This window comes from Camponotus vicinus, unplaced genomic scaffold (genome assembly GCF_025532165.1).
Source record: "Camponotus vicinus isolate PSW18456_S1 unplaced genomic scaffold, iyCamVici1.0 SCAF_3, whole genome shotgun sequence".
Lineage (NCBI taxonomy): Eukaryota > Metazoa > Arthropoda > Insecta > Hymenoptera > Formicidae > Camponotus > Camponotus vicinus.
The window spans coordinates 18,384,514-18,410,343 of NW_028141967.1; the positions used below are offsets into that span (position 1 = coordinate 18,384,514).

At 32.7% G+C, this 25,830-nt stretch overlaps 2 protein-coding genes across 6 annotated transcripts; one reads left to right on the top strand and one right to left on the bottom strand.

The window, feature by feature from the left end:
• LOC145968838 (uncharacterized) lies at positions 1–24,541 on the top strand. Of its 5 annotated transcripts, none has more exons than XM_083094661.1 (11): positions 1–593; positions 3,889–4,327; positions 13,689–13,997; positions 14,394–14,621; positions 15,664–15,975; positions 16,569–16,868; positions 17,681–17,989; positions 18,098–18,400; positions 23,316–23,469; positions 23,548–23,708; positions 23,829–24,541. In XM_083094661.1, the coding sequence occupies exons 2-11, from the start codon at positions 4,255–4,257 to the stop codon at positions 24,161–24,163; spliced, it is 2,484 nt and encodes an 827-aa protein (XP_082950787.1). In that variant the 5' UTR covers positions 1–593; positions 3,889–4,254; the 3' UTR covers positions 24,164–24,541. The 5 variants fall into 5 exon arrangements, with proteins under 5 accessions (XP_082950787.1, XP_082950789.1, XP_082950790.1 ...); XM_083094663.1 differs by having other exon boundaries at positions 1–364; XM_083094664.1 differs by having other exon boundaries at positions 1–345.
• Positions 24,337–25,652, bottom strand: Vlet (COMM domain containing 10 protein valette). The gene is made up of 3 exons (XM_083094666.1): positions 25,417–25,652; positions 24,903–25,266; positions 24,337–24,795 (listed from the first exon to the last, which is right to left on the bottom strand). Exons 1-3 carry the CDS (start codon positions 25,443–25,445, stop codon positions 24,586–24,588), a joined length of 603 nt encoding a protein of 200 aa, XP_082950792.1. The 5' UTR covers positions 25,446–25,652; the 3' UTR covers positions 24,337–24,585.
• Positions 25,653–25,830: the final 178 nt, after the last annotated feature.

Below are 25,830 nucleotides of genomic sequence, written 5' to 3' on the forward strand. Positions count from 1 at the left end.
GTGGCGTCCTGCCGCCTACAGTTGCAGTCGGCGCACCATTCCACGAGCACGCGACATTCCGCGTGCGGCGGATACCCCGCGAGAATACCCGATCCTCTCGACACACGACCGAGAAAAAAAAATTGTAGAGATATATCCGAACTTCGGGTGGAAATCGGGAAAACGGGACGCGTGATCCACGATCCTCTGCCTGTGTAATCGTAATGTAAATACACTTTCGATGATAGATATTGCGTGAATACGTGTGTTCGACAGTGAGAAATTGGACTGCTTCTGGCGGGATCGACGGAAACAGCGTTCCTTTCCGTCTAAGATTTAACGAAGAATCTTGGAGTCGTGTCTGATGTACTTGCGCATACTTTATGTATAGATACTTGTACCTATTAATGAATAATTTAAATACTTGAAAATCAGCGAGAGCAAAGAATAATCAACATTTGCATTGCCTGAAATCCGCGTTTTGTATATTTAAATTGCGAAAAATTCAGTGCTACGATTTTCGATTTTATTAATATTCACCACTTAATAAAGAGAATATTATATTTAATCGATTGAGAGAGAAAAAAGATACCTTCCAGAATAAAAAAAATACAGTGAGTAATGATGAAAATATTAGAAATACAATGTTATACTCGGATATTGTTGGTTTCAATAGAATAAAGATGTGTTGGTGATTCATTAAATAATGAACCAAATAATTTTGAAGATAAAGTAAAGAAATAATGTTGAGAAAACAGGAATGCGAAGAAATTTTATAGGATTTTTATAGCCGGTGTTAGACAGCAAGAATATTTCCAGAGAGAAGTAGAATCATAAATTGTCAAGATCATTAGTTAGTTTACGAGCATGAAACGAAGTATGAAAAGAATGTATCTTAAGAGATATTTAGGAAAAAGTATTTTTTTTGTAATAATTTTATAGCTGATGTTTCGGAATAAATAAGTCTTTAGAAATCTTAATAGAATTTAAGAGGATGCCCTAATAATTAATAAATAATTAATTAATTATTTTGATAAGACACTTGATTATTAATTAATTAAGGATTTTGATATTTGAATGTACCTTATCGCATATACAATATCCTCACTAGAAGTAAAAAACATCTATAGATGATGTTTCGACGGATAAAGAGACATATTGATTACATTAATGAATTAATGACGCTAGGCTGAAAGGTGATAATGTCGTAAATGTCACTGCTAACACGCGTGAATCGCAAAATTACATGCATACGGTGCGTAGAAGATATTGTCGTTAAGTGGAATGAGAGAAAAGCGCACAGACGGAAGATGTTTAATGTACGGTATTCGCGCGTGCGATAATGGTGACAGCCAGTGACAGTATTACGTTAATAGAGATGCGTGAGCGATCGAGATGTATGCGCGTGACACAAACGATTGTTAGTGAATGCAGTAGGATGAATCAGAAAGTGCGTGTATCCCGTCGGAACTCCATTGCCTTCATAAAGAAAGAAAATACGCTAATATTTCTTAAATACACATATGCTTTTTTAATTTTCTTTTTAATTTTCTTATATAAAAATAGACTCAAAAAATATATAAAATAACGGAAATGCTAATTTATTTCTTTCTCTTATTAAATGGGGATATTCTTTTTATCTTTTAATTATTGATTTTAAAATATGTGTTGACAAAGAAATAGTCAATAGATATTTGTAGATAATTAATGTTTATTCTTTACAATGTATTGTTTAATACTTATAACATGAAACATTTTACTTATATGTTTCTGTCAATGTAATCTATATAAAAAAGTTTAAATAACTTACGAATATTATTAATTAAATTATTTTAGATTTTTTTATAACATCTTTAATAATTTATTTATTATTTATATATATATTTAAATTACAATCATATGTTAATACAAATTGAGAATCATTAATCGAATTGATATATCATTGATATATCAAAACAATATATCGATCAGTTCTTAATAAATTTCACAGTACTTATGCAAGTTAATACATTCCTCTCTCGTTCGTGAAATATTTATAATTTGATGAATCAACCTAGTTAATTGGCGTTTCACATTTAGCCATGGAAAGTTCAAGGAAATGTACTTAAGCGTGGATTTCCTGAAAGCTGGTATTATATTTAGACGATTACTTACTTACATTCTCTTTGCACTCCATTATATGCTGATTAGAAACCGCAACCCGACAATTAACCATGTTACTTTACATGCGAGTAAAATTGCCCATGTTAGAAACGGAATTACTCACGATCCTCGCAAGAATTCTATGCGAGAGTTATCGAATGCGTGGATATTGAGCTCATTTGCTGTCAGCAAAGAATGCAATAATAAATTTAAAAATCTTGATTAATAAAATGCTATTAAATAGATAGATAGTGAAATTACAAGCAATGTCAAATTATTATATAATAACAAGCCAATTGAGAAAATTATGTATCTGAAAGAAATAATTAAGTCCAAATTTTTTGATACTAGTTTTATAAATTTTAGAGTTTTCTGCATAATAAAATTCAGTAAATTGAAATATAATCCAATTTTTTACTTTAAGAAAAGTGCACACTAAACATTATCATATCAAATCATATGAATATTATTGACTCTCCTGTTAAATAAAATATCACAAATATTATTCTGTTAGATAAAATATTAAAATAAAGTGTTATGACGAAACAAAAAGTAGTAAAATTCTTATCACAATGCATTATATGCATTGGAAGGTTAAAAAATTTTCCTCTACTGCTTTTTCGCGATAAAATAAAATCTCAAGAAGCAATAAAGTAAAGAAAAAGATAATTAATCTTGCTTCGCAAAAGAGTAGGGCACTCATTGTGCAGCATACCCCTCTTTCTATCGATCGTTCCGTAAATCACCTCCTTTGCGCGAGGCCTATTTCGATGGAACAGTTTTCAAACTTTATCGCGGAATAATTCATTCATATAGAAGTTCATATGCATAGATATCGTATAAAGATTGAGCAAAACCAACACACCTTAATACAAGCATTTTGTGCATTGGTGAAATGCACAAAAATATTTTTCATCTATTCTGATTATGTATAGACTGCTTGATAATTTCTAGTTTTAATTCTAACATTACATTTTATTTATATAGAGTGTTTTATTATTACATTCCATATTTTTTTCATATGTTTGTTTGTTTAAGAGTGTACAATGTTATTTTAAAACTTTAAAAATTAGTATAGCATATTCAGCAACGAATATTTAAAAAATCATAAGAGATGGCTCATTTAAACTTTTTTTAAAGATAAAATCAACTTTATATTTGTCGTAGGAAATTAAAATTGGAAAGAATTAAAATTCGATATTTTAGATTTTCTAATAATGTCATGCTAATAATGTTTATGAATATACCAATATAAATTAATAATTGTGAATAATTTAGTAAATCTAAATCCTTATAAGTCCGACAAGATAAAATCATATAAATGAGAGAAAGGCTATTAAAATAAAAAAACACAGTAAATAGAGCGCAGATGATAAAAGTTTAATTTTCAATAAAATATAATTACAAACGTTTCGGTCCAATTCGGACCCTCTTCAATGTAAACGGATATAAAGTATATTGACACATTGAATAAATTTAAATAATAACATATCACTACAAAAATTAAATACAATAAAAGAAAGATAAATAAAAATATGTACAAATCGGAAAAATAAAATTGTAAAATATAAATAAGTTCGGTCGAAGACGTAGCAAGAACAAACTTGAAAATCAACAAAATAATTTCGTTTTTTGATCCTAGTAGCTTTTCTCTCATTTAAATGTTTATAAACACTAAACACTGGATATCTTAGACTTTCTAATAACATCGTACTATAACGTGTAATAGTACGTATAATAATATTCTTCATTATCCGTTTGATATAGCAAATCCCCTGATAAGACGCCCTTCGCGATTTCATCCCGCAAGATCGGGAATTTTCTTTCCAAGAACGAGAATATTGCATCGATCGATAGGTCAAATCGCGAGCATTCAACACCTAAGATAGTCAGGTAACGACCAGAAATCGAAGTCAGTGCGGAGAACACACGTATCTTTAGCGAGGCACGAAGAGGGGGACGCCCTTACATGCGTCATCGCGCTATCGCGGGTGCAAATCGCACGTGAGCATTGCACGTGAACGGCAGTACACACGTGCACTACGACGTTTGGCATCGCACGCTGTGACAGCCAACGCCTCCGTCCCATTGTCGCTCACGTGTGCAACAATAAATGCGTCGTCGTTGCCGCGGATGACGTCCCGTACGTTTTTCAAGATGATCACCCACTGGATTGTCCTTCTGGCTCTCGGCGCCGTCTGTCACGGTGAGTACAATCGTTTATTAATCGATTTAATTAATCATTAGAATTCTTTAAATTATATTTGATTTAATATAAGTTTATAAAAATGTGATAGAATTTATTAAAGAATTGCGTGAAAATAATTATTAATAATAAAATGATATCTAGAATTCCAAAGATATTGGGAACCATAAAAAGTACGCTTTTTATTAAGAAAAGTGATTGCTGCTAAATAACAAACTCTCTCTTAATTTTCACTTTATATCAATATTCAACAATTTAAAAAAAAAACATTACAATTTTTTACAATTCATTATGAATATTATTATATTTTTTGAGAGAATTATAAGATAAAAAATTTTTTAATTAATTATTATTAAAGGAATATAAGTTAAATTTCTACATATGATATAGTTCTCTCTTTTCTAAAGTTTCAAACGTAATCTTGACAACACTTGTTGTCATCTGTAAATTACGACTGGTTATTTGCATCTTAATTGGCGTTCTCTATAGTTTATGATACCTGATCGAAGCGCAACGTCTTAAAATAGAGGGCTAGATAGGGTGATCGAGCGCGCACACGCGATGCTTATAAACGCGGCTATAAATCGACAATGCGACTCGTTGTCACATGAACCGCTTGGATATGCATCGTATGTAATGACAGAAATTTGATACGTCGTCAATTGATCGTCTCGATGAAAATTACTTACGTAATTGAGCGATTACAGGGACTCGCGATGGAGATTAATGCGTTATATAACTCAGGATGCGTCGTTCTTCATTCAAGTGCGGAGTTCTTGAAAAATACTTTTTTTCCACTCGATGACATGTGCAATAAAGTATTCATTAAATCGGAGTCACGCATAATCTTTAAGATTAATAAATTTATTTAAATTTAAAATAATCGTTAATTTCTCGCTTTCTTGAATACTTTTATGTATATAAGATTTCGAAAAATTATTCACATTTATAGCTTGAATTTTTGAAAAATTGAAAACTTAGTATTAATTAGGATTCCATCCGTTTATTAGACCATCCTAATTTTAATTTTATACATTCTTAACACACTTTAAATGAAATCATTGTTAAAGGAGGGAAGGTTTATTTACAATTATATTTGAAAAATTAAGAAAGATATTTATTTCTGAAAAATTTGAATTAATAATGACTTTTAATAATTTACATATGATTGTATATATCATATTTAATAATCTTAACATTTATTTAATAATATCTTAACATTTTTTTCTTTAATTTAACATTTTATCTGCGATAAAAGATAAAGTAATTTCCAAAATAACTTCCGAAAAACTCGATATATTGATTATTTCTGTAATTTAAATAAAAAGAAAAAGATTGTATGGTAGTACGTAACATTTTTCTCTAGTTTCTTAACAATATAACCTTCTTGTAGAATTATATAATTTCACAATGTCTGCGTAGGATCACCTTGAATAATATAATACTTTTATACTGCTCACTTCTAATCGGTTACTATTTAAACTGTTACGAGACATTAATAAACATTGTAAGCAACGTGTGATAATATCAGTAATTTTTCATATATTCTTTTATTCTTTATGCATTTGTTTTTTTACAGATGTTTAAAGCGATTATAATGTGTGTTGTTGTAATAATTACAATTCCTTTTTATAATTTATTCCTTACAAACACATACACATATTATTTATTCAAAATTGTTTGTACATATTCACGAGATGTTGATAGTTTCACAGTATTATATTATTAATCATTATATATCTAATAAAACTATATATCTTCACAAATTATTTTGTGATATGTAATAATTTTATTTTTAAAATTATACATATTTAAAAAAGAAATCTTTAAATATTAGAATATACACCTTAAAATCAAAATATAACATACAAAATATCATTTTGCGATATTTCAATATTCGGGAGGTATCATCGAAATTAAACGAAACAAGAAAGAAGAAAGCAAAATTGATTAACATTGCAAATTTTATTTTATTCTCTATCCCCTCGATTTACTTTTTCACAGATTAAATATTTTAAAATGTCGCTATATTGAAAATTTTGCATTAGTAGAGAAAGTATTTCGATCTGACATTGTTTTCCTAGCGTTAAAGTCTACTTCTATAGTAGTCCATGCCTTGGCAGTGAAACCAGCCCGAGGCGATTCTCTTGCACGCGCGATCTGTGTTTCGGGATCTCTTTTTTCCTTCTACGTGTGTTCGCCGTGTACCATGATTGTATTTCATTAACAAGTTCAGCACGCAATTCGGGAGACGCACGTGCGATGCACAGCGGCGGTATGTCAGTAGCCGCGCAGCTGCATTAATTTAAAGGGCAATTTAAAAGGAATGCGTTGCGCTGAATAAAAAAATTACATCTTGATTCTCTGAAGAGAGATTATACGAAATGTATGTATTATCTCTTTGAATAATTTATATCCATTATTTGTACTATTATTTACTGCCATATTCTAATCTTATATCACACATTCTTTGTAGTTTACTGCAATATAAATATATTTACAAATATTTATTAAATAAGATACCTTCGGGAATAAAATTTTTTAAATAAAATTTAAAAAAAGTATTTGAATAAAGAGAGAAAAAACTAGCAAAGTACAAAAAAAAACAAACTTCAAAATTAGTTAAATTCGCTGTGACTGATTGTTCTCACGCGATGTATTTGTAAATTATTCCGTCTGAATGGGTCTTAGCCCGATGCCAACGGATTCACTTTCATCCCGCGCGTCGCCGGAATAATAAATCAGTGGCAACGTACGATTTTCGCCCGACAACGATGACGAAGCGAAATTATGCCGAGATCTCTCACGCGGACGGAATCAGAGCGAAACGCAGCGCATCGCGTGCACCGTTTTCAACGGCTATCCATCGCGCGCAATTTCTTCGTCGGCGATAGTTTATTTGCATAAGCCAGCTGTAAGATGATAGATGCCAGCTTACAAGATGTTAGAACACATGGATACAGAAATTGAATAATTAATGACATAAGATAATATACATCTTTGAGAATTCATTGATCGCAATAGTTATTTTACTTTATCGATAATCAAATTTTTTCAAATAATGGAGAATCAAAATTCTGAGTAGAAATATATAGTTTAATTAATTATAAGATTAATTATAAGAAAAAATTCATACTGAAAGATATAGAAAAATTCATACTGAAAATATCTTGATAAAAAATTGTAGACATACAGACATAATAATAACGTTAAATAATAATTTGTCTTGATATATAAATATAAAATATAAATATAAAATATAAATATAAAATATAAATATAAATATAAATATAATAATAATAAATATAAATATAATAATAATAAATATTAATATAAATATAATAATCAAAGATTATATATTTATATTTTATATGCAGATATGTATGTATATGTGTTTCACGCGGTCAAGGAGATATCTTGGGCGATCTTCATAGGTCGGCCGGTGCATCACGCCATACATGCTGTAAAATGCATCCCGCCACCGGGGGGCGGTGAGGAATTCCTACGAATTCCTCTCTTCTTTGCCCTCAGGCGGCACACACCCCTCTTCCCAGCCCATACCAACACGCGTGTTTGCATTCCAGCGCGATGTTTCACTAAATGCACGCATTGCACCGGGTTTAATCACCCTCTCGGAGGGAGAACCAGTTCTTTCGGGGCCGCATCGCGAGACAACGCTGCGCGTTTTTTTACGAGGAGGCATGAAAAAAAAAGGAAACGACAAGAGACCTGGAGCAGCGCCGAAACTCCGAGAAGAATGGGCTACAATTATCATTCCACGCTCGGATCATCGCAATCTGCCACTGTTCCTCCCCGTCTCTTTCAGAGATCTTTTGCATAATAAAAATTGCACGACAGTCATTAAGACGCGTGCAATCTCGGAGAGATGCCATATCGAAAAATACACCTTACATCATAATAGCTGCATTTTTATTGTCATAATTAAACATAGATTATTCTCCGCTTATGCAATTAAACATGCCTGCAACAAGGAAATTCGAATTTGTCAAATTTTTATACAATTTTATACGTGTACAAAAAATGAATTAATTTAAAGTATGAATGAAGAGCGCAAAAAGAACCGCTGGCAGAATTTGAAGGTGAAAAAATAGCGGAAATTGCAAAGTGGATATCTTGTCAAGCAGAATAGCAACTACCAGAGTGCATGATGCAATAGCGATTTGTACATGCGCGATGTTTTTGCGGAAAAGATTAGACGTTAGGCGGGTATAATGAGGTAAATCACGGTTTACGCGGCTCGCAATCTGCCCTCGACTATCCAGCGGCCAGATATGAGGAGACTTGAGCAATGCGTAACCTGGATGCTCATCGGGAACGCGTGTAGTAAGTACTTATTGTTAGTCGCGCGAACGTCACGCGTCAATAGATCGAACTTCATTGAACCGCGTCTTACTATCAATCGTTGGAGACAATTGTGCAATTTATATGAAATACAGTGACACATAAATTATCTACCGTTTTTGCACGCGGTTTTATTATGCTCAAAATATTGAATCATCAATTTTATAATAAATAAACAGCATCTTAATTTTTTTAATATAATATATATTTTTTATATATAATTAATATATTTTAAAATATCATAATAATTCGCTATATATAATCCTACCCATTGATTGCAATCATATTAGTGAGAGACTTTTCACTCCATAAAAATGAAGTAAAAACTTTCTTTTCGAGATGTTAGGTAATCATAAAAAAAGTGAGAAATGGACGTAACAAAGTGAAAAAAATGCGGAATTGTAGAAGGAGATCGATATTTCATAACGAGATTCTCGAAAAAAATTTGCTTCGCGCGATTAACATAAAATAGCAGCCGAGTCCTGTGAACGAAGGATGCACATTCCTGCATATCCTTGACACGATCCGCTCGGCTCTCGCGTCAGACGTGCGTCTCACCGTTTACGGAATTCTCAGGTTTCAAGGCGTCGACGTCGTCACCGCCGTGCAAATATAAAAAACGGACGTGCACATGCCTCGACGCGAAACCAGCGGTGCGTGAAAAGAAAGACAGAGAGGGAGAACAGAAAGAAAGAAAAAGAAAAATCAGTTAATTATGATCCGTTAATTTCAGCTAATTACTAGTGGGATAAACGTCCAGAATATGCAAAGAAATACAAACTAGTGTCATAAAATATTGTCAGCAAAATTATGTGTAAATAATAGAAATATTATGTGTGTGATTAATAAAAGTTAAATTTAAACATTATATGAATGATATGTACAACATATAAAGGAAGTTTATTATTCCAAACTTTGCGTGCATCGAAATAAGAAAATAAATATTATCTAGATATTTAATAAAAATTAATAACAAAGATTAAATGTCATAAATATTACAAAAAAACAAAGGAGGAAAGAAATAATAGAAAAATTTGTTTCAAAAAATTTTGCGGGATTAGTATCGCTATCTATCATGAAAAGATCTACGAGCAAGATGATTTAAATATGTGCGAATATAGCAAATGGAGAAATTGCGGATATAACTCGTAAAAAACCCTTGAACGGAAACGAATGTGATGGCGAAGGTCTGACTAGTAACGGTGCGATCGATTAATATTCGCGGCGGGTCGATCCGTCGACAGGAAACCGGAGGGCTGCAACCGCATTTCCGCGGTTGATTACAGAGACGAGAAACTGAATCGAAAAACAATTTCTCTTGGAACCTAGATAATTATTTTAAGTAATAAGACGGGACTATAAAAGAAGAATAATGCTTTTACGTTAGAGGATAAATTTAATACAGATGAAGTTGTTGATAATATATTGTTTGTCTTGTCAAAAATAAATATAATTAATATATTTTTGTAGAAAATGTTTCCAATACATGACAAAAAAAAATATATATTAGATACATCACTCGTTACTACTTCATGTATATGTAATCAGCTTAATAAGAGTTTTACAATAGCCAATTAAAAACTGTTCAAATCGCAACCAGAGTCATGACGTCAAAGAATTGTTTACGTCTCGCAGAAAATAGCTGACTTATGATTCAATTATTTGAAGAATTCGAATAACTTCTTGACGCACGAAAAGTCTGTTGGTTCTGGACCACCATTGCTACGTCAATCTTCCAAGAAATTTGATGAATAAAAGTTTCTTTTCTTGAAGAATTTCGTTTATAGCGAAGCCAACTAAAGGTCTTATCGGAAAGATTTATCTTATAACAAAAACATGATGTAATGCGCTTGCAATAACGAGACATAAGTTAAGGAAAAAACTAATATTTCATAGAATTATTGCATAGCATTTTATTTTATAAATTTCACATCTTTAATTTAATTTCAGTTTTAATCGTGAATTATTATCACGTTTATAATTTTAGTTTAATCAATAGGTTTGATAATAATTTTGCGTACCACAGTTGGCTGTCAATGTCTAACTGTCCAAAACAGCAATATATTATCAATTATCAATAAATCCATTTTTATTTAAAAATATTAATATATTGTTAGTAAATTGTCATAATTACTTGTAATCGACCTTATTTAATCTTAAATAATATCCTAAATAAAAATGCGATAATTACACTTAATTTGATGTTACTTCGTATCTTTCGTGACAATTAATAATTTCTATAATTATCGGTAGTTAAACTTTCACGTTAAACAATTTCAGAAGATAATTTATCATGTGGCATGAATATTTGGTAATTTTGAAAGGAATACATTCAGGAAAATTAACATCATAAAAATCGAAAGTTAAAGTTTGAAAATTTTCTTCCAAAAATATGCTATTATTTTCGATATAATTAAATTTGTATAATTTTATTAAAAAAAAAGCACGTAACACTTTCAAAATAAATAATTCATTTTTATGGTCTACTTTTGTGCTTTTAAATAATATTAAGTCTACTATTTTTATCATACAATTTTATTATATGTTTGTAATTATTAATGGTAATTAGTAGTTTTAATTTTATAATATGTGTACACATTTATTATATAATCATTCATACTTTTTATTAAAATTATACACATTTATACTATGACTAAATTGTACATCGCAAATGACAAAGCGAATCAATTAAAGACAAAGATGAAATCGAGTTGGTCTTAAAACAGATCGTAATCACCCTTTTAATCGCGAGTTAACGATCATCTTTTATATTTTTAATTACAAAGCGAGGTTCATTATAATGTTTTAATTCTCTTTTCTTTTTACTACTGGTTTTATACTAGACAATTATACTTCCTAATTCATCTTTTTTTTGAAGGTTTCGAGATTTTATTGTCTCCTTACTTAGCATGATATCTTTCTTTCTTTTTCCGAAAAATCCCGAATCTGTCCTGTCCTTGCCCAATTGGCTAAAACCTTCGAATATGAAATTAAAAAAAAGTCGTACTTATCGTGACTAACCTGTTGTTCGATACGTTATGTACTTGTTGTACGCTTACTTTTTCTGCTGAGATACGTGTATTTTGTCAAAGAAAGTGTAAGAAAGTTGACGGAATAATTCAGCGGGACGTACACGCTTCCTCAGCCCAAAAATTCTTGGTTGGTTCCCCGCAGTTAACCGTGTTGTACAAGCAAGCGGGAAAGTTAGATGCGAAGAATAGTGAAACTAATAACGAATTTACGAAGTATATCTCTGATAAGAAATATAAAAAATATTTTTGACTATGAAAAATATTTTTGTTTAGCAAACATAACCATATGAAATATTCTAAAAATACAAGAAAATCAAGTGTGGGTAGAAATGAAATCAGACCTGTAAAAAATTACTTCATCTCTACTCTCTCTGTCGTATGATAAATAAATTGTCTCTCATCATTCGAGATTGTCGTAATAATTCTTTTACGATATTTTTCATAATATAATGCGCTAATATTTCTGATTTGCCTGCAAATTTTCATCAAACTGATGTAAACTGATCCTTTTCAAGAAGCGATGTCTCACAAGGAATTATAGTTATTACGAAATTGGTGCAACTCCCGATTGCGACATAGGAATCCATGTGGGAATCCGATCGAGTCTAATCGGGTCGATCGGCACGTAGAGCTATAAAATCGCCGATCAGTATGTCAATGTAAAATGGAACCGACCTTCCAGTGTCAGCGACCAACTCTGCCCGTCTTGAGGACGGCGTCGGCTTTAACGCTAGCTGGCAAACGTTACGCGACAATACCAAGGACCAACTTCGGGCATATAATTGTGCACGTACTACATACCCGTCATGTAGAAAGCGTGCGATGATGGATCGCAGGGGCGCTCTTCCTTCGACGATCATCGATGAACGAATCTAATACGATTATTAGAAGTTGGTTCATTTCAAGAATTTAAATTTTTTGCGACAATTTAGAAATCGAAAGAGCAAATATCTCTCTATTCCTTAAAGATTATTTTTTCTGATTTTTTTTTAATTATAAAAAATCTAATTAAAAGAAATACAACTTAAATAAAGATTATTAATTGTTGCATTATTAAAAAATTATGAAATTAAAAGTTTATTTGCTTTACTTTAAATTTACATGATGGCAAGATTTATCTTTATACATTACTAAAAATTGTCAAAATTATCTTATCATTAATTTACAAGGTTGAACTTATTTATTACATTGATTTTAAGTCACCGATCTATTTTACTCATTTCAACGTTACACATTAATTCCTTGTTCTTCACCTGCAAGCCGTTTAACTTACATGATATTAATGTAAATATATATCTATGAACAGTGTTGTAACTTCTGCGATATATGTGATGCCTGTTTTAGCGATTTCTTGCACAACATAAAATTTTATCAGTCCCGCATATGGAAATAAAGCTATTTTCGGAGACACAAATGATTCCTGCCGCGAACCAATCTATCGATCCGACCCTGATTCTATCTGCATGTGGTGACAGACGTGCGACGCACAAGGCGATTGTCTACGTGACTTTCGTAGCTTCCTGCCCGACGTGTCCCACATATCCGTTCTTCTTCGTGCTAGGTGTCTTCGCGTCTTCACGACGTCGGTTTTCCGACCGCGCTTTCAATTTTTCACGCAACGCTTGGTCCAGAATATTTTTCTATTAACGCATCTAGTTCGTTAATGATTTCATTTTACATAACTTGAAATCTCTATATGATTAATATTACGTCAGAGTTTTAAGGAAGAACATTTTTGGAATGTTGAGATAACTTCTTTTTAATTCGCATTCTTTCTCTCATATAACTATATTGTTTTTATAAATAGAAACTAGCTATCAATTTTTTATTATTCATTTATTCATATTATTAATTTTTATTTTATTCATTTATTCATTTTATTCATATTATTCATATTATTCATTTTCAAAAATATTAGAAGCGAGAAGTAATCGAACTTAATTCGTAATTTTTTGTTTGATACTTAGGTCTTCCCGTAGCCAACGAGCTTGCTGATACGAGCATGATTGGAGATATCGGAAATGTCTCAGAAGCAACCACTGTTCCCGAAGTGAAAGGTCATTCTATGGATGATATAATGCCGGGAACCAAGCCACCACCGATTACTGTGGTGTTCGTCGATATCCCGGAACATACGGAAACGGAACTGGGCTCATCCGTGTTGTTGGCATGTCGAACCGCTAATCCTGTAGCCGAGTGCCAATGGTCCTGGCAGCCATTACCGCCCATACACCTGCCACTTCCGGATATCAGTGAAAGCCCATCAGTTTCTACGAGTAAGCGCGAATTTGTTCCTTCCGCAATTAGTTCCTGAAGAATATTCATATCTGACTTACGGACATACACGAAGAATCATAAAGATAATAAACTCGTATAAATGATCTAACTTTAAGATGATTGATTACATTTTATAGCAAATTGCAAAAAATGTATCTTCTTAATTTAAAGAATTTTCTTAAGAAAAGTTAGAATTAAAAATTTTTTTAATCAAATTAAATCAATCTAAAATTCTTTCTAAAAATGTTTTAGCTTCCTCTAATTTATGCAATAACTATTCTTATAGACGATTATTTTATCTCTTTATATTACATATATATATAGGATATAATTTTATATTCGCACGCTAAATATTTATTAGAGAGTCATTCTCTCGAATCTTTCAATGATTTCAGCCACGGTGATTTCGATGAGCTCAACGATCACGTCGACTCCTACGACCCATCCGTTGCCGGTACGACAATTTCCGGCATTCGGGAACAACAGCAACGATTGCTCCGTGAGATTCTCCAGCACCAAACACGAGCAGACAGGATACTGGACTTGTGCGGCGAGAGTCTCCGTCAACGATCCTTTCACCAGCACCGAACCTGCCAAACTCAGCATCGTCAACGCCAATCACGGTAGAATGCTCAAATTTCTTAATTCGATTTCACAAATTTCACTCTTTAATATATTTTCGGATTATCATATCTTGTCATACCTTTAGTTCAAAATAGAGAAAAAGTTTTTAATATTTTTAATAAATATTTATTAAAAAAACAATACATGTATATAATCGAGTACTTTCATTCTTCTTAATATTGTATAAAATTTTCTTATGTATTTTTATTTGATGTACATTGATCATGATTAATTAAGTTTGAAATTGAATGTTTCCAGACGATATATTATTTGGGAATTTTATAAAAATATTATCTTGCTATCATTTATTATTTTTTGATAATCTCGTACATTTTCTGGCATTCTAGGAGGAAAAGCTATTTAAGTCGTAGTCCCGTTCTTCGATTAGAATTTTAATCGCGTGAGCATAGTGAATAAGCGCGATGTATTTGCGCAGTTGCTTTCGACCTCGAATTCTTGGTGACAGAATATGACATCGCTGTTTGTCTTCATCAATTGTGCCAACTGTCACAATATATTTTTCGCATCAAGTACTTTTCGATAGGAAATATCGTCGTTACATTTATCATACAGACTATATATAAATATTTATTTAAGAACTTTAACGCCAAATTGTCAGTATTTAATATTTTTCGAATATCTCGCAATTATGTTCAAATAAATTTACACTTAATTTTGGTAACGATTCCGGGTGAATCATTCAAAATGAAAGACTGGAGAAACGCCTTCATACGAATTTTGTTCACTTTGATAATCATCTCGGATGAGTCATGTAACATGAAATATACAAACAGATTTTCTTCCAGATTTTTTCTAGAAAAAAATCAATTTTAATTAAATTAGAAAAAATCTGAAGACGAAGATGACCGCATACAAGTCCGTTTGAAAGAATTAAGAGAAATAATGATCTATAACGTATTAATATATATATCCTTAATTCTTTTCGCGAAATCTTCTCGATCGACTTTCGAATCCCACGCGAGAACGTCGCATTGCGTAAGGGATATCGAGAAGTGCAACTGGTGCATTCGTACGTTTCAGGTATCCTCATCACGTTCGCGAAGCAGAACGAGAATGTCATCGAGGTGCCCGCGGGATCCTCGGCGCAGATAATGTGCCAGACCAAGTCGCCGGTACGCGAATGCCAGTGGTCCTGGCGGCAGCTGAATCAATCGCAGCCCTGGAACCTCGACGTGAAATCATTCCCGGCCTTTGGTAATGATAGCACGGAATGCAGCATCAAGTTCAAAAACGTTCTGCCGGAGCAGGAGGGCTACTGGACCTGTGGTGCGCGAATCGATCCGAATTCCTCATTCACCCAGGCGACTCCTGTTCGTTTCCTCATATCGGAAGGTATTACTTTGATTAATTATGCTAGCGTTGTTTTTGTATTGACATAAATTTATTTACATTTTACAAAAAATGATATAACAATTAATTATAAGAATATAGCAAATATAATAATTCAAGAAAGTATAATAATAATATATTATTTATTTTATAATAATAATATATTATCTACTTTACGTAACTTTTGGAGTTAGAGTTTTAAGTTTTATTCTGATAACATAAGTAAAAGACATTTTATTTTATTTTTATATTTATTTTAATAAAAGACAAATGATGGAAAATTCAATCAAATCAGATGAAAACTCGATATTTCAAATTTTCCATATCTTTATAACGTCTTAAATAAAATTTGTAATAAAACTGTGACAAAGATTTTTCAATAATAATAATCGACAATAATTTTAATTACATCACATTTATTTAATCAGTTTTGTAACGATTCTGTAATAATTAGAGTTTCGTCATCGAAAAATATTTCAACGTCACATCTACTTCGCGTCACACACAACGACACCGATTGATCCTGTTCTACGCGACCCGTTTCTTGATTGAAAAGAAAAAAAGTCGTCAAGAGAGCTTTCGTTTCCCTTTTATAGTCGAGTTCGTCCAGTTGTCGCGCGGCGTGCAGGTTGCGGCCGGCGAGTCGGTCTTTCTACGATGCCTGGCGAACAAGCCGGTGGTACAGTGCGAGTGGTCGTGGAGGGCGTCGAACTCGAGCAAGGAACCGCTGCTGGTCAAGAAGTTCAATCCAAACAAGGACGCCGATCACGACTGTTCCGTGCGATTCAAGAATATACTGTACGAGGAGGAAGGACTGTGGACTTGTGGGGTCCGTTTGACGCCAGACGGGATCCTGCATACGGCGCCCGCGGCCACTGTCAGCCTCCTGCCCACTGGTACGGCGACGATCATTTTAATTAAGAAATAAATACACCCGAAACCCTGCAATCACGCGTCGTTATCAAACGTCCGATCCGATCGGATGATGGCTACAGGCGATACTCGTTGTAATTACGTTAATGTTCTCGCAATTACGGATTGATTGATATCTTAACGTGAGATGATGTAAAAATTGATTGCTTGCATAGGGAAAATAATCAATGACGTGTAACTCTATCAGATGTCGATGTAAAAAATTCGAAGTAGTAGTGCACAGTAATATCTGTGTTTTAAACTTTTGTCTCTCTATCTAATTGCACATTAAAATGCAGAAACTATGTATGAAATTCAATTGCAGTCGCAATCGAAAAAAAGCAGGGGAGTACAATTCAATTATCGATGTCGGAATTCGAAGTAAACTGGTAATTCGATTTTATATACTTTCCCTTCATATACATTTCACCTTTCTCTCGCATTTCGCGCTTAATTTATGTAGCACTTTATACCCAGCGAGAAACGTAATGTAATTGTTAATTATATTGAATCCGATTTAATCTTCTGATATCCTGGAAAAGCGCGTTGATGCTAATCAGAAATGAAAAGAGCTATCAAACGTTAAATTAAAAATAGTCTCAATCACACTTGGCTTTAATTATCAAAAATGTCTTCTTTTTTCAACAGCACTCTTTCATCATTTTACAAATTTTTCGAGGAAGTTACGTTCTTTACGCACTCGCAATAGAAAAAAATCTATCACGTTATCAATTTGAATACAAACGTCCTTATTCCTTCTCTTGTACAATTTTCTTATCATGATGATCAATTCCAGCTAAGGTGAGCTTCGTCGATTTGCCGACGGACACGGCGGTGTCGATAGGTACAGAAGCCGTACTGAAGTGCATCACCAGCAGCCGAGTCGAGAAATGCTCGTGGACCTGGAGACCATTAAACAGCATTGATTCCGAAAACGTCGTTGTCAACGAATTTCCCAGCAACGGCGATCTCGGTCGCGACTGTTCGCTTCATCTTCCGCAGGTGCAGGCGGAGAAACAAGGTAACTGGGGCTGCCAAGTGTCCATCGCATCGCTCAACACCGTCCTAACGTCGCCATCCGCCAAACTCACGGTCTTCGAGCAAGGTAAAATAAGTAAAATACTCAGAGGCAAGAATTCTCTCCTCAATTTGACATCTTAATTAACACTAATAATGTCTTAATTAATTCTAATTCTCTGATATCTCCTCCCAGACGAAGTGAAGTTCTCAGAGCTGTCGCAGGACATTCAGATCTCCTCCGGTAGCAGTGTCCTGCTACGTTGTGTGACATCCTCGGCGGTGGATCAGTGCCGTTGGTCGCTCACCCCGGTCAATTCCAACACCACCGTGGTGGTGAAGCAATTTCCGGCGGCCGGCAACGAGGCGCGAGACTGCAGCGTCCGTCTGAGCCACGCGCTCGCCGAACAGGAGGGACTCTGGACCTGCGGTGCCAGGATACACGGCCGGCAAAATTACACGGACGCGCCGCCCGCGAAGCTGAGCCTCCTCGAACCAGGTATCATCGAGTCCTAAAGGCGGCCGCTTTTCCACCGCCACAGGTGAAGGGTGGATGCACCATTAATCGATCGTCGCGCTCGGCTTGGGCTCGGTAAATCGCGTACTCGTTAATTATTGAGTACCGTAAATTAAAAAGGATCTGTCGAAAATCTGGAAAGCAGAAAATTTATTCAAAACTCACGTCTGCTTTTTTATTCATTTTATTTAGTCATGTCTTAAAAATGTTTTTAAAAAATGTCACTTGTTGACGTTTTTCTTTTGAAGTCTACGTTGCTCAATTTTTTTTAATATTTAAATCCTTTTTAATTTACAGCATTCAATTATTGTAATAAACGTTTTCGTGCGTCGCGTTAATGTGCGAAGATTATAATACTCTTGAAGCATCATCAATCATCGAAAAAATTAGATTTTAATTTAATTAGAATTTTTTATCTCAGCAGCACGTTTAAAGATGACTAAAACAGATAATTAATGATGTACGTGAGTAAAATTCATTAATTATTTTATTAGAGAAGGCTATTATTGAACGTACAGAGCGTAAAGTATATGCATGGACTATAATAAATTTTCGTTTCGCGTGAGAAGGATCTCGCGTGCAATAGGAATACTTAAGGACCTTGTGTATACGAGTCGTTACGTGTACAAGGATCTCTCGTGTGCGATGATTCACGTGGGAGGACTTTGTTCCTTCGCACCAGTTAGGCATCTGTTTCATGAGATTCAAATTGACAGGCAACAAATAATGAGAACAATCATGATATATAGCAGTTCAACAATATATTGATATATGATTTGAATCACATATCAGAGACTTTTTTTTTGATATTTTTAATATTTAAGTTGCCACATTTATTATCATCTTTAATCAAATCTATAACTTTTCATGATCAAGTTCATAATCATCATTTTCTGTGTCGAGTTTCATGAAATACGCCGAAAAACTTTTGCCCAAAGCCTGGCTAGAGTCGCTTCAGCATTCGATCGATTAAAACAATATACGATAAATATTACTGTATAATAAATCGTAGGACACACATATATTATATATATTTTAGGATCCGTGGCCTGTGCATTGTTGCGACGACTGTCGCAACCAACCGCGATCGCGAGTGCACCAAGACGAGCTGCACGTGAGCTTTGCACGCGTCGCTGCGTGTGCGTGTACATAAGTGTAGGCCATGGATCCTGACGCACGTCTTTGCAATCTGCGGTAGACGAAGCTTCACGGCACACGAGCATCGATTGAACGGTTTTTACATGCCGTAGTGGATTAATAATCGGAAATTCTTGATGTCAAATCATTATTGAACGAAATTAGTAAGTTATTAACGAATGCGATCAATATATATTTCCTGGCCCCAAGAAATCGATCTCGCTATTTATTCGCAGAAATACGTATCATAATTTTTATATTCGATATGACTAATAGATGGCATAAAATTTTGCAAGAACGAAATTCCATAAAAGAAAAAGATTTTAATTTTACTGACTAAGATTGCTTTTGCAAATTTTTCATTTATTCCTCTTATTAAGCAGCGCATTTAATATCTCTCGCCAATAAGAAGGATCGATATCAATGTATGCGGAATTGATTCACATTGATAAGCTCAGCTCTCATTACAACACAAGGCTATCCAGCTGTCCAATCGAAAGACAAATTGTGCATAACTCATCATCCCACATCTGTATGTGTATTCCGAGTGATGAGGATCCGCGCTCGATATCGGCGGAGAGCAATCGGCCAGGATTTGCAATGAAAGTGAAAGTATACGCCGCTCGAACGCGGATCCTCGCGAACGCCCCGAAGACTTTCGTGGATGGGAGGTGATGGATTTGCATGCCGATGAAGCTTCATGCCACTAGATTAGCGGTGGAAGTGAGTGCCTGTGAGTGAAGCTGTTAGGCTGCCCATGAGCAGCCCATGTGTGTTAGAGAGATAATCACGACCGCGAGAGAGAAAGAGAGAGAGAGAGAGATTTTATGATATTCATACAAGAATGTTACACTACGATCGTCACTGATATTTCACTGATTAAATTGTGTCATTTAATTTAATATGCGACGCTACTTGCGAGAATAGCCAAATTTTTTAAGACGCTTAGAATAACAACTTTTGTGTTCTGTCTAATTGTCAGTATCAAGGAGTATTATATATCTCATTTAATAAGATATAACACGAAGAAAACTGCTTACACCAAGCGCAAAAATTTTAAACTGTCAGTTTCAATATTTATAAAATATTTGAATTTAATAATATTTTATTACATACAAAATTTTGTGTAAATTATTACATTTCAATTATCTAATTACGCATTTCTTAAGTAGATCTCCATTGAACAGAACACGAAAGAGTACATGCATTTTTCTATTACTTTTTTTTTAAAAGAGAGTGTAAGTACATTTATATGTCATACACGTAAGGATTGCAATATTCGAACATACATTTATGTCATCATTTCCATGCTTTACCACAATACGTAATATCTATTTTTAACTTAATTACATTGTCGTGCATTTGCATTTACTAGCATTAAATCGTCCTAGCTTATCATTCAGTCTTGGCGCATCCGTTTCTCACTCGCAGTTCTCCGATAAACGAGATTTATCGGTTTGTCGTGCGCCGCGTGGTAAACCACGAATTAACAATCTTGTCAGCTTTTCTTGTATCTCCACTAATTAAGGAGGCTTCACACGAGTCGCAATTTATTGTGATTTTCTCCTTAGTAATCCGTCCATCCACATCATTATTATGCAATGCATATCGCCGCATTAACTTTCTCATTCCTCATTATGTATATTACTACGTGCTAAGTACATTTTATCTGAAAAATTATGCAAATATGGATCCACAGTTTCGAAGAAGATTAGAGTTTCTTTTCGTATCACAGCAAAACTTCTTCGATCTATAATTAAGTAATAGTGATATTTAAAAAATGAATGATTTATTGTAAAGAAAATTCCAAACAAAGTATATTATTGCATTGTTTAATATTAATATAATGAAAAAACGTTGAAAAATAAGAATAGTCTTTTAGCTATTAAAAGATATAAGTTTAAAGTTAAAAGATTATCAAATTTTTTATTTTACATACTTGTTCTCGATCGCCAACATTGAATTCCATTTTTCATTTATCATTCTTATTTATATTCTCAGCGAAACTGCGCATAAATAATTTCATATTTAGATAATAGAATAATTGTTTATTGTGTGTGTTTACTTTATTCTATTTTCCAATTATTGTAGATAGTTTAGTAAAATGAGAAGTGCTATGAATCTTTCATAATGTATGTATTTTAGGTAAAAGCGAGAGAAACATGCCACATATTACCAAGGAATTGTCCAAATGAGTGTTAAATGATGATGTTATCTAACAAAGTTGCTCACAGGCACAATTAATATTGCAAACTGCGTCTCTCGTTACATATCATATTATTTATTATAAAAAAAAATCATCTGTCTTAAGTTAACATCGCGTTTATGTTCATGTGTTTATTGCTTAATTCATAGCCAATCCTGACATATGTCTGTTATATATACTCAATTATTACTTATGACTACTTTAATGCTAAGTAGACAATTTTTAATATTAAGATTTTCAGCGTCCAGAAAATTCATGTCCACAACGAGTAACGCTCGTTCTCATTGGTCAATAATGCAAAAACGTTATCGCTTCATCATTCGTATATTTTAAGAATAATTTTATTTTGTATTTTTAACTATTTAAATTTCTTTTTTAATATCTAAACATTATAAAGAATTTTGAATAAATTTAATTTAGAGAGCCTAAATTTTAAAGAATTTAATTAGAATTAATTTTGATGTAATAGTAAAAAGATTAAAATATATCAGTACTATCTTTTCTGAAGAAAAAGATGACGTATATAGACCAAACTAGAACGACGATTTACTTGCAAAGTATATGAATCTTCATGTGCCATTAAGTATCATTAAGTCCCGTTAAATATTCGCGCATTCTCAAGCGAGTTTTTGAGTCTTTGAGTTGCTGTAAACTTTTTTTGTTTTGTCTACAAAAAAATAAATAAAGAAATAAATGATAGTGCGAAAACGCCACGGTGGTCTTCTCACTTCCATCATCTCGATTACTAATTGCATTAGTGCTGAAAAGTTCTCCTTAACTGAATCTTTGTAATTTGTAATAATTAATCAACGTAAATTGTAATAATTAATCAACGAATCCCCGGAAAAATATTACAAATGCTAATTTTTAAGGAAACTATAAAGTTTTATGAAGAATTTTACATAATTGTTACACTTTATAAAACAATTATTAATATGACATTTTAATTTATTAGATGACATTTTAATGCGTAAATTATTATCTTCATAATAATTTTGATTTTAATATAAAAATCATTACTTGAAATTAATATTATCTTATATATTTCATAGTTTATGTTTCTTATTTCATAATATACGTACATTTATTTTTTTTAACGTCTGAATACGTCTGATAAATTTAGCGCTTATAATATTTTCTGGGATTAATCAATCTCATTAATGCACACGAGATCAGCACACGCTCCATATAACGCCGTTTAAGCACATCAAACCATGAGTCATCGATGCACAAACGGTGATTGGTGGTCAAAATAGTCGTCGAATAATCTACCGAAGATATAGCGGCTTTTGGTGAGTGGGATGAAAAGTTAAAAAAAAACTTTTTTTTTCGATGGCCTCAAGAAAGATCCACATTAAAATCCAGTTTGTAGTTTTAAAGTATACAAATAATCCAAAGAAATTGCAGTCACATAAATGTCTTATATTTACATGACTTCTTTCGTTAAATCATTATTAGCAGTCAAAATTCATAGAAATAATATTTTATCGATAAATTCTTGAGGCTATAAGGATTAAAAATAAATTTTATTCATGAGATATCGATCATTTTTAGAACCCGTCACTATCGCGGTTTGGTCTACGCCTCATCAGATGGTTACTCTTGCATGTAGGATCGGAGTTGTGTCATCGGAAGCCAAATGCCACTGGATCCACGTTCCAAATGTTCACATACATCAAAACTTGAGCAAGCTTGCGAAGAAACCGAGGTAATAAATCTCCTATTATATATATATGATCATTTTGTCACGTCGATTTAATACATCTCTTCGTACTTTTATATGCAGGCATAACATGCAAATGGATTACACCACGGGTATATGCAAGCTAGTCTTCAAACCGGATCATTCCGATCTAGGAAAGTGGACTTGCACATTTACTCTAACGAATGAAAACACTGACATCGAGATAGGAAGCGCGACACTCGTTCTGCTCAACACCGTAGCAGGTTTATTAACATTTTAATTATATAAAAAACATATTAGATTCTTTTATACCCATTCTCTTCTTCTATTTTTATATCTCTTTTATAGTACGAAAAATAAAATTATTCATTGTATCATTACAGATGAGAAACTAGCATGGATCGTGGGTGCCTTAACGGCTATGATTTTATTCCTGATGATAATAGTCGTAGTGTTAGTGGTGTGTAAGGCGCGAATCTTCGTCCGTAAGGCGTCCGAAGTTCTGGAAACCTTACCCTCCAACGTAAACAAACAAAGCGTAAAATTCCATGGTGAAAATTATACCGAAGATCAGGGGAAGATAAATCTTCAATTTACTGAGGACAGCCGTACATCGAGCCTCAAAAGCATTTTACCCAATAGAAGTCCACGCTTGCAGGATCGCATGGAGAAAATTCATGCAATGCCGTCTAAAGTATTTGAGAATGTTGGAATGTAACACATGATCTTCTTCGTCGATATATAAAAAATTTTTTCTAACGGATTAACATAAGATTATTTTTTTTATATCAGAAGTTAAAACTGTATTACTATAGATGAAAAGGTGTATTTTTTACAGTAGATACAAGAAAAATGTGAAAAATTTTTCTTTCACATATATAAACAGAGAGATTAGAAAAGTAAACGAATATATTGTTCCTATAAAAATTACGAATATCGTCGATATTTTATATATATAAATTTTTTGATTGTTTAATAAATTTGTATAGATATAATTTCACGAGTATAGCATATAAGAAAATGAATATATAATACATATAAATAAATCTGTATATAAATTATGTAAAATCTGCAAAATATATTTTTATATGATAAATCATTATTCACTTATAATAAACATGCATATAATTTTAAATATATTTACATTTTTGCTTCTAAAGCATCTAACTGAGTTTGAATTTTTTCTAAATTATAATAGAGATCTGTCAACTGTTTCTTATCAAATTCTACTGTTAGTGTAGATGTCTCATCACCAGTCAGACCAAGTTGAAGTAATGCTACAGGTCGTGCATCTTTGGAAATTGCAGAGGACGATGACTGAACATTTAGACACCAATTGATATCTTTTACCTTGTCAAATAATATAAAAATATAATTAAGTTCTCTTCTTACTTTATTATGATAAATATAGAATAATTGCCATTAATTAAAATTTCCTTTTATCAATGTTAAATTACCTGGATAGGAAACATAGATTTTTGTCTAAGATTTTCCACAATGCCTTTGCCATAAGTCATCCATGCATTTATAAAAATGGATATTTTCTCTTCATCTATCTTAAAATTGTCCTTCATGACTGTTTCCATGAGAGATGGTTTGACAACATTACACGCAGCTTGCATATAAATTGATGTAATAGTATCCAATAGAAGAATTAATTCATCTTTCGTTAGGTCTAAAGAAACTAACAGTTTTTCTTCCTCCTCTTCATTAAATACTTTTGTATTTATGCTAGATTGCAGGCTCTGGCATATACGGTTGACAAGAAGACGGAACTTGCTATTATCCAGCCGAGCCACTATTATTAAACCTTGCTCTAATCTATAATAAATGACACAAGTGAAAATTGCATTTGTATATTTTTGTTAAACTTAATAAACTATGACCATTCTAAGATAATAATAAGATATAATCATACACATAATTATTTTTAGAATTTACAATATACTTTGCTACATACTATATACATACTTTGAAGTTATATTGATCCAAGCAGCCATTATATATAATCGGAGAAATAAATCTTATATATTACTTCTCTTTTATAGTATTTTAATTTTCATCATAATTCTATCTCTGTCAAGCTCGTAAACAAAATCTTAGAAATTATATCGCACCGTTCGATATCGTAAACACCCATGAATGACCATCTGACATCTTTCATTCACTAAACATGCTCTCGCTTTTGCCATAGATCATGTATGAACTAGATGTTCTTCCCTCAACGTGGGTATAAACATAAATAACATATATATCGAAAGTTACAAGAAATAATGATTTATTTTGCAATAGGGAAGTCAGAATTGCAATATGATGATATAATAATATTAAGTTTTTATACATATTTAGTAAATATACATAATGAAATCATCTTTGAGAGCTTTA